This window comes from Eptesicus fuscus, chromosome 20 (genome assembly GCF_027574615.1).
Source record: "Eptesicus fuscus isolate TK198812 chromosome 20, DD_ASM_mEF_20220401, whole genome shotgun sequence".
In the NCBI taxonomy this organism is placed as follows: Eukaryota; Metazoa; Chordata; class Mammalia; order Chiroptera; family Vespertilionidae; genus Eptesicus; species Eptesicus fuscus.
The window spans coordinates 39,630,198-39,646,526 of record NC_072492.1 but is presented as its reverse complement, the minus strand read 5'-3'; the positions used below and the strand labels follow the sequence as shown (position 1 = coordinate 39,646,526).

The 16,329-nt window shown below is 62.4% G+C and overlaps 2 protein-coding genes across 28 annotated transcripts in view; both read left to right on the top strand.

Annotated features, from left to right (window-relative positions):
• The first annotated feature begins 1,075 nt into the window (after nucleotides 1-1,075).
• SPATA20 (spermatogenesis associated 20) lies at nucleotides 1,076-8,382 on the top strand. The gene is made up of 16 exons (XM_028128643.2): nucleotides 1,076-1,222; nucleotides 1,339-1,518; nucleotides 1,620-1,684; nucleotides 1,856-2,010; nucleotides 2,108-2,251; nucleotides 2,350-2,551; nucleotides 2,903-3,033; nucleotides 3,132-3,236; nucleotides 3,449-3,523; nucleotides 3,620-3,829; nucleotides 3,917-4,109; nucleotides 4,404-4,572; nucleotides 4,843-5,054; nucleotides 6,747-6,946; nucleotides 7,792-7,872; nucleotides 8,020-8,382. Exons 1-16 carry the CDS (start codon nucleotides 1,146-1,148, stop codon nucleotides 8,188-8,190), a joined length of 2,370 nt encoding a protein of 789 aa, XP_027984444.1. The 5' UTR covers nucleotides 1,076-1,145; the 3' UTR covers nucleotides 8,191-8,382.
• Nucleotides 8,383-13,905: 5,523 nt separating this feature from the next.
• Nucleotides 13,906-16,329, top strand: part of CACNA1G (calcium voltage-gated channel subunit alpha1 G) — a 62,529-nt gene continuing 60,105 nt past the window's right edge. For all 27 annotated transcript variants that reach the window (XM_054708902.1, XM_054708896.1, XM_054708892.1 and 24 more), the window contains exon 1: nucleotides 13,906-14,147. In XM_054708902.1, coding sequence (XP_054564877.1) covers nucleotides 13,906-14,147 — 242 coding nt within the window. The remainder of the gene's footprint in view (nucleotides 14,148-16,329) is intronic.

Sequence of the window (16,329 nt, the reverse complement as noted above, 5' to 3'; positions counted from 1 at the left end):
GGAGGGTGATCCTCCCTCAGACAGCTGATTGAGGACTAGCTGAGTCCACCCAAGTTTGGGCGCAAACCCAGGTGCTCCCAATCCCAGGTCGTCCTGTATGGAATCCCGCGCTCGGCCACCAGGAGGCGCTCTGAGACCAGTCACCGGCCCGGAGTGTTGGCGGTTAGGTCGCTGCCTGGGCCCGCCCCTTGCGGCCTCCAGACCTCCCTCCCTCCCTCCCTCCCTCCCGGTCCGCAGCGCACGGGCCCCAGACCTGGAGCGGCCATGCTGGGCACGCGAACTTGGTGGTGCCGCGGCCTCCTGCTGCTGCGCGCCAGACCCTGCCTCGCCTCAAGCCGCAGGTACAGGCGGGCGAGTGGGTCGCTACTGCGTGCCCTGTGCCTGCTGGGCCCCAGCTCCAGGCATCCCGGGCGGGCGGGCGGGCGCTGGTACTCAGTGCATGCTTGGCCAGCCCCTCACGCCTGACCCCTACCCCCTCTGCACTCCCCAGCTGGCGCCCTGGTCCTGGCCCTGGCAGTAGCGTCCTCCCGCCCTCTTCCCCTCCAAGCCCCTGCCCTCCAGCTGCAGGGCTAGTTCCCCTGGGACTCTGTCCTGACCCCTCCTCCAGGAAGCCTTCCGTGAACCCCAATGCTAGGCCAGGGTCCTTGTCTAACAGCACCCAGGGCTGGCCTGTCACAGCTCTTATTGGTGCAGAGGCCTGTCATTAATTAGGTTACCCTACAGCACCGCCCTCCCAGACTGAGCCCCCTGAAATCAGGGTCAGTTTCCGATTTACCAGGGGTCCCGGCAGACCGGTACAGGACCTGGCCCCACGGAAGTGCCGAGTGAGTCGATGTTGAGTGGGGGAGTTCTCTCTGGATTTTCCTCTCATTGCCCCTAACCTGTTCCAGTCCCAGACTCAACTCTTCTTGCCAACGGGCGGCCTTTCCGCCCGGATCCCACGCCAGGCATGCCGGAGAGACGCCTCCAGAACCATCATCCTGGGGAGGGGGCCCGGCCAGGGGGAGAGAATGGAGCCTGAACAACCATTCTGCCCATTGTGACTTGCCCTGACCTCACAGTCATCATCCTTCCCACCGCCAGGCCGCGAAGTTGGGGTTAAAGGCCGAGAAGTTGGGGGAGACTAACCTGGCAGGGAGCCCCCAATGAGCCACCTTTCTTCATCCCCCCCAAAACATAAGGGGGAGCACAAAGGCCACAGTCTCCCCCGTGGTTCAGAAAGGTGGGTTGGGCTGGGAGCGGGGGGTTCCGGGAGGGGTGCCAGAGGGCAGGGTGGGGTGGGGTGGGCCCCTGGGGTGGGGGAGGGAGACCCCTGGCCTGACCCACCTGCGCGTGCAGGGGCGGCTCCTCCCGGGACAAGGACCGCAGCGTGTCGGTGAGCAGTTCAGTGTCCATGCCCGCTGGAGGCAAGGGCAGCCGCACCAACTGCGCCCAGTCCACGCCCCAGAAGGTCCCCAACCGCCTCATCAGTGAGAAGTCACCGTACCTCCTGCAACATGCCTACAACCCTGTGGACTGGTGAGTGCCCTTCCCCGTGCCCTTCCTGGGGCAGCCGGCTCCCAGCTCCTCCCCCGCCCTGGGCTAGCGAGTGACGCCTCCCCCATGCCCGCCGGGCCTAGGTACCCGTGGGGACAGGAAGCCTTCGACAAGGCCAGGAAAGAAAACAAGCCCATTTTCCTTTCAGGTAATGCAACTGCCTCCCCGGGGAGGGCGGGGAGCAGAGGGGTGGTGGTTGGGGGACGGGACCTCCCAGAAACCAGAGGTCAGGGTTTCTGCAGTCCAGTTGGGCCCCCTTGGCTGGCACCCCTTCCGACCAGTCACTGGTCCCCACGGTGGCCCCGCGGCCCCATTCCAGTGGGGTACTCCACCTGCCACTGGTGCCACATGATGGAGGAGGAGTCCTTCCGGAATGAGGAGATTGGCCGCCTGCTCAACGAAGACTTTGTTAGTGTCAAGGTGGACCGGGAGGAGCGGCCAGATGTGGACAAAGTGTATATGACCTTCGTGCAGGTGGGTGGTCTTCCCACGGGGGGGGGGAGGGGGGCGGTGCGCATGCACGGGGGTCGGGGGCGGGGCGTTCCCCTCACCCTCGCCCTCTCTCCCCCAGGCCACCAGCAGTGGTGGGGGCTGGCCCATGAGTGTGTGGTTGACTCCCAACCTCCAGCCCTTTGTGGGGGGCACCTATTTCCCCCCCGAGGATGGCTTGACCCGAGTTGGCTTCCGGACAGTGTTGCTAAGAATACGGGATCAGGTGGGTGTGAATGGGGGTGGTGGTGGCAGGGGTCAAGGGCGAGGGAACAAGGGACCCCCACCCAAGCTGACCTCCAGGTCTGCTCCTGCCTTGCCCAGTGGAAACAGAATAAGAATGCCCTGCTAGAGAACAGCCAGCGTGTCACCACGGCCCTGCTGGCCCGGTCGGAGATCAGCACGGGGGACCGCCAGCTGCCGCCCTCGGCGGCCACCATGAACAGCCGCTGCTTCCAGCAGCTGGATGAGGGCTATGATGAGGAGTACGGCGGCTTCGCTGAGGCCCCCAAGTTCCCCACACCAGGTCAGTGCCCCCCCCTCCCATGCCCGCCTCACCCCAGCCTTGCCTTCTGATGCCTGTCCTGGTCAATGGCTTGGTCATTATCCTCCCGTTCTCCATACTCCCATCCTGTCAGTAGCTATCTCATCAAGATCTGACTGAAGACCTTAGCCGTGACCCTGACCCTGACCCTGACCTGAAGATAGACCTTCTGTGCTCTGGGTTGACCACTGACCCCCTGACCCCAAGCCTGTCAGAGAGACTGCCTTGTTGTGTGAAATCCTAACCCCAGCCTGGCCAGAGGCCTGCTGACCACCCAGATCTGCACCCTCTGTTCCCCCCATTCTCTTGCCCACGTGCTCTTGGTGCCCGCAGTGATCCTGAGCTTCCTGTTCTCCTACTGGCTCAGCCACCGACTCACCCAGGATGGCTCCCGGGCCCAGCAGATGGCCTTGCACACCCTGAAAATGATGGCCAATGGGGGCATCCGAGACCACATAGGGCAGGTGAGGGGGCTAGACGCTCCCTGGAGGGGGCAGCGGGAGGCCGTGGGGTGGGGGCAGAGGCTGGGGTCGGCCTCCAGACCCATGTCCCGCCTGTCCAGGGCTTTCACCGCTACTCCACGGACCGCCAGTGGCACGTCCCCCACTTTGAGAAGATGCTGTATGATCAGGGGCAGCTTGCCGTGGCCTATTCCCAGGCCTTCCAGGTGACCCCTGACCCCAGCCCATCTACCTCCTCCTGGCTGCTCCTCCCAGGGTCTTTCTGGTAACTTGTGGCTCCCCCTTGACCCCACTCCTAATCCCCTTCCAGAAGGCCAGTACCCAGGTCCCCTCCGCACTCCCCTGGGAGGATGTTGCCTGCCCCGCTGTGCCTCGGCTGCCCCGGGACCTCTGTTGACAGCCTCCTTCCTCCCCTCAGATCTCTGGCGACGAGTTCTATTCCGACGTTGCCAAAGGCATCCTGCAGTACGTGGCTCGGAACCTGAGTCACCGGGTGTGTGTCCACCGAGGCAGGCGGGCCTGGCTGCGGGAGGGCTCGGGGCCTCCGCTGCGCCGAAGGCTGGGGCCAGCAACTCTCCCCTCCCCACAGTCTGGAGGCTTCTACAGCGCAGAGGATGCGGATTCGCCCCCGGAGCGGGGCCTGCCGCCCAAAGAGGGCGCCTTCTACGTGTGGACCATCAAAGAGGTCCAGCAGCTGCTCCCAGAGCCCGTGCTGGGTGCCACGGAGCCGCTGACCTCCGGCCAGCTCCTCATGAAGCACTACGGGCTCACGGAGGCCGGCAACATCAGCCCCAGCCAGGTGAGGGCTCCGGAAGCGTGGGCGGGGCAGGAAGCTGGGCCGGCGGACAGGCTCGGGACTCTCTCGGACAAGAGCTATTCTCCGCAGGACCCCAAGGGGGAGCTGCAGGGCCAGAACGTGCTGACCGTGCGGTACTCCCTGGAGCTGACCGCGGCCCGCTTCGGCCTGGAGGTGGAGGTGGTGCGGACCTTGCTCAATACAGGGCTGGAGAAGCTCTTCCAGGCCCGGAAACGTCGGCCGAAGCCGCACCTGGACAGCAAGATGCTGGCCGCCTGGAACGGTGGGGCGGCCGTGTCTGAAGCCCGGCCCGTTCATAGAATTACCCTTCCGTGTGTCCGACACCTGCTGTACATTCATTTTTCCCTAATCAGGTTTATTATCTCTGGACTAAGTAACTCAGCCAAGGTCACAGACAGGGGCTAGGAGCCCAGCCCCGCCTGGTGCTGGAGCCCAAGTCCCACCCCCTCACCGAGTGGCTCCAGAGCGGCATCAGGGCTCAGGGGGATAAAGGGAGGGGACATACCTGGAGGGCCCCGGCCAGCTTCTCACGACCACTGGTGTCACCCCCCTCTAGGACTGATGGTATCTGGTTACGCTGTGACCGGAGCTGTCCTGGGCATGGAGAGGCTGGTCAACTACGCCACCAATGGTGCCAAGTTCCTGAAGCGACACATGTTTGACGTGGCCAGCAGCCGTCTGATGCGGACCTGCTACGCAGGATCTGGGGGGACCGTGGAGCACAGGTGGGGGTGGGCAAGCAGCTGAGGAAGGCTTGTCTCCCTGGGCACCCAGGCCTCGCTCTGCTCCTATCCTCCCCTCTGGGTAGACTCCAGTCCTGGCTCTGCCATCGGCCGGCTGTGAGCTTTTGGCCATCCTGGGCCTACTTGCTCACCCGGGAAATGGGCTAATGGGACCCACCGGAGAGGTAGACTTTTTTGTGTTCAATGAAAGAATGCACAAAAAGGGCCGCTTCTGTGAAAGCCCCTCCCCCCTCCCCGTGCCTGTCTTCTCAGCAACCCGCCCTGCTGGGGCTTCTTGGAGGACTACGCCTTCGTGGTGCGGGGCCTGCTGGACCTGTACGAGGCCTCGCTGGAGAGTGCGTGGCTCGAGTGGGCTCTGAGGCTGCAGGATACGCAAGACAGGCTCTTCTGGGACTCCCGTGGTGGCGGCTACTTCTGCAGTGAGGCTGAGCTGGGGGCTGGCTTGCCCCTGCGTCTGAAGGATGGTCAGTGAGGGGTTGCAGAGCTGGCCTGGTTTCCTGGACCCAACGGGGGCTTGGTTTACCCTGCAGGCGGCATAAGCTGGGTGGGTGGTGAAGAGCCAGCGAGGGCAGGGGCCAGGCCCTCCTGGGTACACATCTCCATCACTTACTCACCGAGTGACTTTGGCCTGGTCTCATTCTATTTCAGTCTCATTTTCTTAATTCGCAAAGTGGAGTTAACACTGGTGCTACCTTACAGGGTTGACGTAAAGATGAACTGTTCCGTGAATATGCTTAGCACAGTAACTGGCATGCCTGGATTCATATACCGGACAAGGCCGACTAGTTTCCTCCCCTCACGAAGCTTACAGTGTAGTAGGGGAGACACCTTAAGACTTAATGCAAAAATGCACGCACAAATGCACAGTTAAAATTGTGAGTGCCATGAGGAAGTATGAGGCCTTCATTCTGCATCCTGTCCCCTAACTTTCCTCAGTAGCGCTTACCATCACTTGATGTGTCTGGTCTGTTAATGGTCCGCCCCTGCTCCTCCCCTGGTCTCAAAAGCAGGACTTTGTCACTGCTGCATCCCCAGGGGTCTAGCACAGGCCTGGCACATAGTAGGTGCTCAAGAAACATTAGTTGAATGAATAAAAGATACTGAGAGAGAACAACAGTGGAGCAGAACTCAGCTGGAGGGAGGTCAGATTAAACCAGTGACAAGTTCATTTAAGCAAGGGTCAGAGGACAAGATGGGGCCCAGTGGTCATGGAGGAGTTGGAGGGGGGAGGGATTTCAGGCAGAGGGAACAGCCTCTGAGAGGCCTGGAAAGGACAGCCTGCGCCATGGAGGATGGAGGCAGAGATCAGCTTGTGTGAGAGAGTGCCCAGGTGAGGAGGGGGCTGGCTCCCTGCAGGTCTTGTAGGCGTGGCAAGGAGTCCAAGGCTCTGAGGGGTTTTAAGTGGACTGTGACCTGCTCTGATTAGCTCTAAGAATGTCACTCTGACTGATGGTGGAGAAGGGATGGGGGCAGGGGAAGCAGGGAGATAGGTTAGGAGGCTGTTTGTTAATGGCATTCAGTTCAGGCGAGCGCTGGCAAAGGCCTGGACCAGGGAGAAGTGTGAGATGGGAGAAGTAGAGGATTTGGGTCTATTCTGGCTGCAGACCCAGCCGTCTCGTGGAGAAATTAGAAGTGGGAGGTGAGAGAAAGGGAGGGACAAGGAGAATGCCACCCTGGCTGGCAGCTGGGTGGTTGAATGGAGGTGTCATCAGTGGGATGGGGGAACCGGGGAACCAACAGTTCATCTAGGACCGTGGTCGGCAAACCGCGGCTCGCGAGCCACATGCAGGCTCTTTGGCCCCTTGAGTGTGGCTCTTCCACAAAATACCACGGCCTGGGCGAGTCTATTTTGAAGAAGTGGCGTTAGAAGAAGTTTAAGTTTAAAAAATTTGGCTCTCCAGAGAAATTTCAATCGTTGTACTGTTGATATTTGGCTCTGTTGACTAATGAGTTTGCCGACCACTGATCTAGGGCAAGGGAGCTGAGTATGCATGTGGGAGAGCAACAGCTCCATCACTGCTGTGCTGGCATTCCACTCAGACCTGGGCCAGGGTGGGTGGGCAGGGCTCCTCCCCTTCCATCCCTCTAGCCGCCCCGGCCACAGTCCTGGGGCCCAGGGACCCCCCCTCATGGCTCCGCCCCCATGCACCCTGCAGACCAGGATGGTGCAGAGCCCAGCGCCAACTCCGTGTCGGCCCACAACCTGCTCCGGCTGCACGGCTTCACGGGCCACAAGGACTGGATAGACAAATGTGTGTGCCTGCTGACGGCCTTCTCCGAGCGCATGCGCCGTGTCCCCGTGGCATTGCCCGAGATGGTCCGGGCCCTTTCGGCCCACCAGCAGACTCTCAAGCAGGTGGGGTGCTGAGGACACTTGGGCTGGGAGCCGGGGTGGGAGGGAAGCTAGTGCCCCCGTGGGGGATGGGGACATAGGACAGGATGCAGGCCCATGAGTGTGTGGCCACCTAGGAGTGTCTGTGCGCAGGTGTCTCGGCGGGAACAGCTGTAAGGGCCGCTCTGTGCAGGTGGAGGCGTCTGTGTCAGTGTGCGTCTGAGACAGGCCTCTGGTACCGGCAGGTGCCTCTGCGAGTGCCTGTGACTGGGCTCTCAGAGCCGGGCCGGGAGGCAGGGGTCCTATGGGTGGTGGGCGCTGGGGCCGATGAAGTGTTTCTCTGTATGTCTCCGTGTACCGTGTAGTTGGGTCTGCTGGTGTGTGTGCAGGTATATGCCGTACGTTTGCATGTTTACCTTTATATCTCTCCGTGTGTGTGTGTGTGTGTGTGTGTGTGTATGTGTGTGTGTGGTTGCTTGTATATGTGGTACCTGCCTCTATGTGGGCATATGTGATGACTCTGTCTCTCCGTGTATGGGTCTCTGTGTGTTTGTACCATGTGAGTGTGTGTGTGTGTGTGTGTGCATGTGCAGGTGTCTCTGCCCATGTGTGTGTCTCCCCATGTTTGTATCACTACCACTATGCGTGACACCTTGCGAATTTGCATGCACATGCATGTGTGTGTGTGTGGGGGGGGGAGTGAGTGTGTGTCCTTACTTGCCCATCAGTGAATCTGAGGCGGCCTCCTGGTGGCTGGTCTGGGGAATGCTGAGCAGAGTCCCATTCTTCTTAAGGATACGTGGGGGTAAAGGGACGATGGGGAAGCCCTGGTAGGTCTGGTCCCTGAGTTCCCTTCCTCTTGTGCCCAGATCGTCATCTGTGGAGACCCCCAGGCCAAGGACACCAAGGCTCTGGTGCAGTGTGTCCACTCCATCTACATCCCTAACAAGGTGTGCGGCCGTGAACCTGGCCCTACCCTCTCCTCCTCAGCTCCCCAGCATCTCCTCTTCTGCGGGCCTGGGGAGAGGAAACCCTCCAGCGGGCCCTGCAGTGTCCCAGCATCCCCAGGTGACCCCCTCTCTCCTGCCACCACCCAGGTGCTGATTCTGGCCGATGGGGACCCCTCTAGCTTCCTGTCCCGCCAGCTGCCCTTTCTGAGTACCCTGCGGCGGCTAGAAGACCGGGCCACCGCCTACGTGTGTGAGAACCAAGCCTGCTCCATGCCTATCACGGAGCCCAGTGAACTGCGAAAATTGCTGCATCATTGACTGCCTGGCCCCCCTGGGCTGGGACTGGAGCAGGAGGCGGAGCTCCCCGACCCACCAGAGAATGAGCCCTGTAGGGCCCCGCAGAGCCTGCGGCCAACCCTGGGCACCCTGTCACCAGGTGACCTGGCCATCCACACTGACCGCATGGGCACCCACTCACCTTGAAATAAACCTAACAGCGTCCCGCGGTAACCCGGGGCCTTGTCCTTGCTTGTGAGAGAGGGGCCTCAGACTCCAGCCCAGGCCTAGCTAGCAGCCAGGCCCCCTCCTTCTGGGAGCCCCTAACTGACCCCTCTGCCTTCTCAAATTCCTCCTTCACCTTCAGAGGTCACCCTGCCCCTGGCCACGGTCATTGTGGTCCGGATAAAATTGAGGTCAGGGGACCAGTCATGACCAGTGGGTGTGGGGTGGAGTGTGGACTTGCCCTTAGGTGGGGTTGAGCAAGGAGTCTACCCTCCGCTTCCCATCATCCCCTCCTGTTTTAAGCTGGCGAAGGCGCAGGAAGATGCTTTATACTAACTTTTATTTTCCCTGAAATGACATTTGCATATGGCACATTGTGGGAGCTGCTGTTAGCAGGACCAAGGATATTTCTTTTGGGGTGTCCATCCAGCCCTCAGCCTCACCAGGATGGAGCCAAGCCTGCCTGCAGGACGTCATATGGCCCATCCCCCTGCTTCCACACCCCCAGGCCGGGGACAGAGTTCCTCTCACTTGGAGCATCTATGGAGTTGGAAGTCCTTCTCCAAATCGGAGTCCTTCCTGCTGCAGGGAAAGCTGGTGCCTTCCCATGACCACCTCCTGTCCCCTCAATGTTGGCAGATCCTCACAAGTCTCCTTCTTGGCCCCCACCCCTTCACAGGCCCCAGAAACCCCATCTAGCTCCCACCATGGGGAGGGCGCTAGGAATTGTGCTTTGGGAAGGGCAGGTGTAGGGTGAAGGGGCTGACAGGTGGGGAGGAGGGGACGGAGCTGTCCCCTACCCTGACCTTCAGGAGTCTGCTGAGCCTTGTAGCCTTAGAGCCAACAGCACAGATAGCCAGGCGGAGCTGCTGGACACCAGACCCAAGTGTGGCCACTGCTTGTGGGGATGCCAGCAGTGGGAGGAGTGGGACATGAAGGAGCTGGAGACTGGACTGAGTCACTCCAAGGTCTGCTGAGGACCATGGCCACCCCCTGGGCACGGTCACACACAGTCGCACATGGTCACTAGGAAACAGGGTTTATCCGGGCAGCTGGGCCCTCTGTGCAAGCCACCGGCCCATCTGGAGGGGATTAGGGCTCCGGCCAACAAGGTCAGCTGTCCCCTTTCCGGCTGGAGCCTGCCCAGCCTTGCCAGGAAATCTGAGGGCTGGGCAAAGAGAGCCTGGTCTGGGGGCAGTGAGGAAGGAGGCGGAGCATTGTGAAGCACAGGTGGCCTTTTTGGCATCCCCAGCCGTGGCTTTGGAAAGGTCTAGGCAGTTTGCAAAGTCCCCTTGTCTCAGTCATCCCACTGACCCTCATGAATGAGGTGAGAAGGTGAGTACTTTTGGCCTACGGATAAAGATATTCAAGGCCCAGAGAGGCTGAGAGATTGGCCTGAGATGGCTCAACACGTCTGGTTCTTTCTGGGGCCTTCGGGATACAATAAAGACCACTCAGACCCAGCCGTGAGGGAGGGTGCATTTGGTGTCTCCTGTCCCCCGCTTCCGGTCTCCCTTCTGCTCTGTGTGTCTGCTTTTCCTTCCTCCGGCACCAGGCAGGCACCTGGATTCTGTAAATGGGTTCAGAGGAAGGCGCTGGGGCCTTAAAGGGCTAGTTCTCTGGGAGTGCTTGCATTTTCTAAAGAGGGCAAGGCTGAACATACGTCTTGCTCAGACTTGGGATTTTAAGTCTGCACCCCCTCTCCCTCATGCTGCTCCCTCTTGGCTATGCTCCTTGCTCTGTGGGCAGGACTGTCCTGGAGGGGCTGTGGGCCAGGGCCATTGGAGACGGGGCCTCGTGGTTTGGGCAGTCGCTTAAGTTAATTTCATCGCTCTGCGCCTCGGTTTCTTTACGTAAAAAATGGGACAACCACCACCCATCTCCCAAGGCTGCGAGGTGACTAAATGGGACCGTGTATCACTGCTGCGCAGAGAGCATCACAGATGGGGAGATTATCGGGTTCCTGAGGAAGCGGCCAGGCTGTGAGGGAGGCGGAAAGGGGAGGGGCTGGAGGGGCCGCTGGCAGAGCAGGGCCTGTATGGGGGCGCTCCCTCAAACTCGGAAGAAAGCTTAGGTAACACGTAGGCCTAACTTCTTTGTTGGGAAACTGCAGCCCCCCCTAAAAAGGAATGTCTTGTCCCTCTCATTCCCTCTCCCTGCCTGAGAGTCACTGTTCATCTAACATAATAGATACTAAGTACCTGTTTATCTGCCGAACATTAGATTAGGCCCCGGTGAGTAAAATGGACATGGCCCCTGCCCTCAGGGAACACAGAGGCTAGAGGGAGAGACAATCATTTCATTACTACAAACATAGCCATGGAACTCCAGCCTGGACTGAGTGCCGCGGGTTCCAGACTCCGACCCGCTCAGCGCCGTGTCCTCTGCACCTTGGCACTGCACAGCTGCTGAAAGAAGGCCACTCTGAGGAGGTGATGTCAGAGATGAGGCGGGGACCGTGGCAGTTCAGGATGGTTTCAAGGTTTCCTTTGCCTTCCCTATGGGTTCTGCTTCTCCTCTCTCCTCCCTCACTCAGGCCAACAGGGAGCAACCCTGAGGGGGGTGTCAGAGCACCCTGGTGCCATGAACAGAGACCAGGATGCCTTCGGTGGCCGGTCACCCCAGGCCCCTAGCCCAGGGAAGTAAATGTGGGTCTCGATTTGTTCAGATGGTGCCTGTGTCTACCCTCTTTCTGCTCTGCCTATGTTCTAGAACAGAGTTCAGCCCAGAGACAGGGGGTGGCCTGGATGGTGGATTAAGGTGTTGAGCTTGTTGGCCACCAGGAAACACGACCAAACCTCTCTGGCCTCATTTTCCCCTTTGCAAAGAGGGGCTGATTAGAGTCGCTACCTTCCCTAGGCTTCTTGATCCAGTCGGTCCGGCGCAAAGGGCAGGCAGACCCGGCAGACTGCGGACCGGCGGGAGGGAAGAAGGTGTCAGACACGTGGAGCCGACCATAAATAGGCCCCTCTCCCAGAAGACCGCTGCGAGTTCAAGACTCTGGCTCGGCACACGCAGAATGAGAGCAGAGACTCCCGCCAGGAGGGAGAGGCGCTTAAGGGATCTGCTCATTAGCATGAAATGCAAATGAGCCCGGCCTCATTTGCACAACTCGGTGCGGGGATTCGGAGAAAGGGCAAACGGGGTGGCGAAGGCGCAGCCGCCGCTTGGCCTTCCCCGCCACACCGCACTCAGCGCACCCCGCCCGGGACGGAGCTGAGACTCCCATCCGACGCGGCGGGAGGCGCGCGGGGGCTGCGCGAGTGGCGCAGCCTGGAGGGAGCGCAGACCGCCGGGGAGTGGGGGAGGGGAGAGGCGGGAGCGGGAGGTCCTCTGGTCCATTCCTCTGCCTCTCCGCAGTGGCGTGCGCATCCCGAAGGCTTGGGAGACTCTGACCTGGTCTGTTCCTCCCGGTCTACCTTTAGCACAAGTGGGGAAGCGCTTCCCGACCGCTAATCCTCGGTGCTCTCCCCGCCCCACCCCACCCAGCACCCAGCACCCAGCACTCCCGCGGCGCTCTGGGTACCCACAGACTTTTGAGTTGGCGGCGAGCAGGCTAGGGCTGCCTGAGCTCGGGCAGGTGAATCGGGAAGGTGAGGCCAGGTGGGGGCTGGGGGCTGCACGTGAGTGGACCCGCTCCTGGTAGGTTGGAGATGTGCGAGGAGAGCAGCCCCACGAAGCTCTTGCCCTGCGTGCAGTCTCCCCATAAACCATATTGGAACTTGAGAGGGAGAAACTGAGGCACGGAGTGGCGGGTTGGTGAAACTTTGCAGTTCAAGAGTCAGTAAAGCCCAGCTCTGGGCTTCCACACTTGAGCCTCCACACACACCCCCCCCCCCCGGACCCCAGGTCCCTTCGCAGGAGCCTATCTCTGCTTCGCAGCTGCTTTGGGGGATAGGCTCTGGGTCCAGCATGACCTGCCTGGGGCCACGTGTTCCAGTGCAAAGCTCCCGCGTGGAATGCACACCCTCCACAGGATCCCTGGGGGGGCAGAGGGAATGAAGCTCAGGAGTGTCAATGTGAGGTCAGGGTCAGCGGGTGAAGGTTAGGAGATCAGGGTGGAAGCAGCAGGAGTGAACTGGGACTAGATCAAGTCCAAGAGGTTGGCAGAGGCCACGCCCAGACTTTGCCCACCCCAGCCTTTCCTGGGATCCGCCGGTATTCCCAAGACTGGCAGCCTCCAGCCTGACAACCTGTTCCGCTCTTCTCCTTCCTCAGTCCCGTTCAGGCTCTACTCCAGGGTGGGCGATTAATCGGGGGGATACCTAGATTTCGGTCTGGGATCCTGGTCACGCCCCACACCCCCGGGTCGCCTGCCTCCCTTTACCTCCAGGCCCGCCCAGAGCTGAGCCCCGCCCTCCGGCTATAGTCCAATTAAAGGGTCTCGGACAAAGAATGCGGTGGGGGCGGGCGGCGCCATCCCAGGACCCCGCGCCGAAGACTCCGATTTCCCGGGGCTTCCTCCTCCAGGGGAGTCCCCGAGACCCCAGCGGCCAATAGGAAAGTGGGTTCGGTCTAGGTAGCCGTCTAATTGGCTCCAGCCTTCGGGAACGGACCCAGGGCCGAGAGGAGGAGAGAGGGGCGGTCCTGGGCTTTGGGGTGGGAACCGGATTCCAGCTGTGGTTCTCTCCCGGGGCGCCCCCGCCCGCACTGCCACGGCGGCCGGCCAATGGGCAGGCGGCTCGGTGTCGACGGCGCGCGGCGATTGGCTGCGAGGCTGGCTGGGGAGAGGCGGGGCCGAGGCTTGAAGTTGGAGTGAGGGATCCAGCTGTGGTGTGCGCCGCGCTCCTCGCCGCCGCTTTCGCTCGCTCGCTCCGCGTCTCGGCCGGAGGAGGCGGCTGTGGCGCCGGCGAAAGCTACGGCAGCGGCAGCCACCGCGGCGGTTGCGGCGGCGGCGGCATCTCCGCCTCCACCCCCGCCAGGGACTGCCCCCCGCGGTCTCCCCGCCTCTCGCGGACCGTGAGCCCGCCGCGGGGTGGAGGAAGAAGCCGGCCCCCACCCCCTCCAAACCCACCCCCAAAGAGATCCCTCCTCCCCTCCCCCCGCCGTCTCTGGCGCGGAGCCGGGACGATGCTGACCCCTTAGATCCTGCTCCAGCCGCGGCGCGGGAAGAGGGGGCGCCCCTCACCGGACCCCCCGCCCTCCGCCACCCCCCCTTCTCGCCTCCTCTATCGGGGCCGCTTCGCCGAAGGTAGAGCCAAATCGGGCGACTGGAGCCTAGGCGCGAAGCGAAGAAGCCGGAACAAAGTGAGGGGGAGCCGGCCGGCTGGCCCGGGGCGGGGGGGCCCTAGGGGCCCTGGGGTAGCGGAACTCGCGCCGGGCGGGGCTTCCCAGCGACCCGGCGCCCCGCGGGCAGCATGCCCCTGCGGGCAGGGGGAGCTGGGCTGAACTGGCCCTCCCGGGGGCTCAGCCTGCGCCCTAGAGCCCCCCAGATGCGCCCCCTCCGGGGCCCCCCGGTTGCGTGAGGACACCTCCTCCGAGGGGCGCCGCTCGCCCCTCTCGAGACCGCCCGGGGCCCCGGTCGGCCAGAGGATGGACGAGGAGGAGGATGGAGCGGGCGCCGAGGAGTCAGGACAGCCCCGAAGCTTCCTGCGGCTCAACGACCTGTCGGGGGCCGGGGGCCGGCCGGGGCCGGGGTCGGCGGAGAAGGACCCGGGCAGCGCGGACTCCGAGGCGGAGGGGCTGCCGTACCCCGCGCTGGCCCCGGTGGTCTTCTTCTACTTGAGCCAGGACAGCCGTCCGCGGAGCTGGTGTCTCCGCACGGTCTGTAACCCATATCCTCCGGCCGCGACGGCCAGGCTGGGGGGTCCGCAGGGGGGCGGGCCGCGCCGCTGGAGGGGACCCAAGGCCAGGTGAGTCGGAAGGATGAGCCTGGGAGGTGGTCAGATGAAAGGGGGGGGCTGCTGAGAAGGGGAGGGGGCGGCAGAGGGGAGCGGAGGCTCGAGCGGGTTTGGCAGACACCCTGGCGAGCCCCACCTCGGTACCCACACCTCAGACCTCCTTGGGGGGGCTGGGATTCAGGCCAGGAAAAGAGAGGGGACGTGCCCCGTGGGTTGGCGGCTGGATGCTCTCCAGATGTGGGCAGGGGAGGGTCGTCGTCCTCCAGATGTGGGAATCTTCGGGAGCCTGGGCGCTCTGCTCCGCCCGCCGCCGGTTAGCGAGCTGGGTTCGGTTTCCGAGTTTGGGGGGTGGGGTGGGGAGGAAGCTGCGGGGACGGGGGAGGGGGGACCGCAATCTCCTGGGTTTCCCTTCTGAACCCCCGCTCCAAAGTTTGCAGTGCATTCTAGGGTCTGACCCCCTCCCCCAACCTGGTCGTTGAGGCTGAGGTTTTTACTGACCCAGAGGGAAATGTTGGGGGGGGGGGCGGGGACCAGGTCCTAACCCCCCCACCCCCACCCCGCGGGTTGGAGGCACAACAAGGAGATTCCGGCGGCGGCTGATGTCAGGGGCGCAGAATGAGAACAAGATGTGGTGGAGGGGAAGCTGTCTGCACCCAGAGCCGGAGCCGGGACCCTTCCGGGGGAGCCGGTGCCCCGGGCCGCCCTGCCCCACAGCCCTTACTCAATGCGGGGTGCTTAAGGCTGGTTGGGTTGGGAGTTTTGTGCTGGATTTTTTTTCTTGTGGAGGGAAAGACTGTGGCAAGAGCTTTGGCAAGCGGGGGATGGGATGAAGCCGGTTTAAGTTATCCATTCCCTTTCGCTAATAAAGAGTGCTCCCGCTGGATCGCAGAGCAGGCACGGGAGACCTCAGCCCTTCCAGAAAGTGCTGGGGTGCGGGTGGAGGGCTGAGACGGTAGGCCAGGTCACTAGGAGGCTCCGGTCCACCACCCCAGCGTCTACTCCTTGGATGGGTTTGTGGAACGCAAGCCCCGCATTCCAGGGGGACAGTTTAGCACTGCCCCCTCCCTATCCTCTTCCCCGTCTGAAGGGGTATGGGAGACCCCAGCCTCTCCCCGCCCTCATCCCCACGGCCTCTCTCCCTGAGCCCCTGGCACCAAGTGCCGCTTGACTAATGCCAGGCTCCCGGTCTCCCGGGTGGGTCCCACCGCTGCCGGAAGGAGAGGGGAGAGAGTGCGCTGCCATCCCAGGTCCTGACGGCTTCTCCCTGCTCCTCCCTCCCAGCTCAGGGGCTCTTTTGGACCCAGGGCGGGGGACTGCGGGTCTCCCCGTAACCCCTGAGAGCCCAGCCAGGACTCTGCTTTGGGGAAGTCAGGGGTGGGAGGTGGAGGGGAAGCTCGGTGCCGCCCTCGCTCTCTGCAGCCTCTGCTGCCTCTAGTGCGCAAAGCGGGGATGTGAGCTTGGGTCTCCCCCAACCCCCATCCTGTACACCCCAGGGGTTTTTAGGAAGCTCCCCTGATCACACCCTCTTTCCATTCCCTGCCTCTTCTACCTTTCTCTCTGAGCTGCAGGAAGAGAGAGGTGGGGCCTCAGAGGTCTGCGAACCTGCTGAGTAGGCGCGTCTTGGGCTCTGGACTCTCCCCCGCCCCCACCCCCCTGTCCCCAGGCCCCTTTCTCTGCGCAGAGACCCGCAGTTTAGAAGGATGGGCTCTGGGCAACCTTCTCCTCCACCCTTAACTACCCACACTCCTCAGGAACGAGAGGAAGCACCAGCCCCCGCCCCCGCTCCTCAGGGGCCCAGGGGAGGCAGATCTTTCCCCTTGCCCTCCCCCTCCACAAACACCAAACCTCTTGACTAGCATCTCCCCACCTGCCCTATCTCCAGGTGCTAGTGGATGCGGGGCGGCGGGTGGGGAGGGGGAGGCAGATTCCTTCCTTGAGGGGTTCTGGGAGGGGGCAAATGGGGAGGACTGGAAGGAGAAGAGAGGTAGGAGCCCAGAGCTTGTCTTGGGGTTGGGGGAGCTTGTCTCTGGGGCAGTGGGTGTCCAGGGGGTGCGGCTTGGCATCGCTCGGTCTGGACAAGCCGCTTTGGCTAGACTGGCTGAGGATGGGTCGAGGA

Coding starts and splice junctions, on each gene's coding strand:
- SPATA20 (XM_028128643.2), top strand. CDS start 1,146: ATGAGCCACCTTTCTTCATCCCCCCCAAAACATAAGGGGGAGCACAAA. Junction 2,011..2,107: donor TGTATATGACCTTCGTGCAG/GTGGGTGGTCTT, acceptor TCTCTCCCCCAG/GCCACCAGCAGTGGTGGGGG. Junction 3,524..3,619: donor CTCGGAACCTGAGTCACCGG/GTGTGTGTCCAC, acceptor CCCTCCCCACAG/TCTGGAGGCTTCTACAGCGC.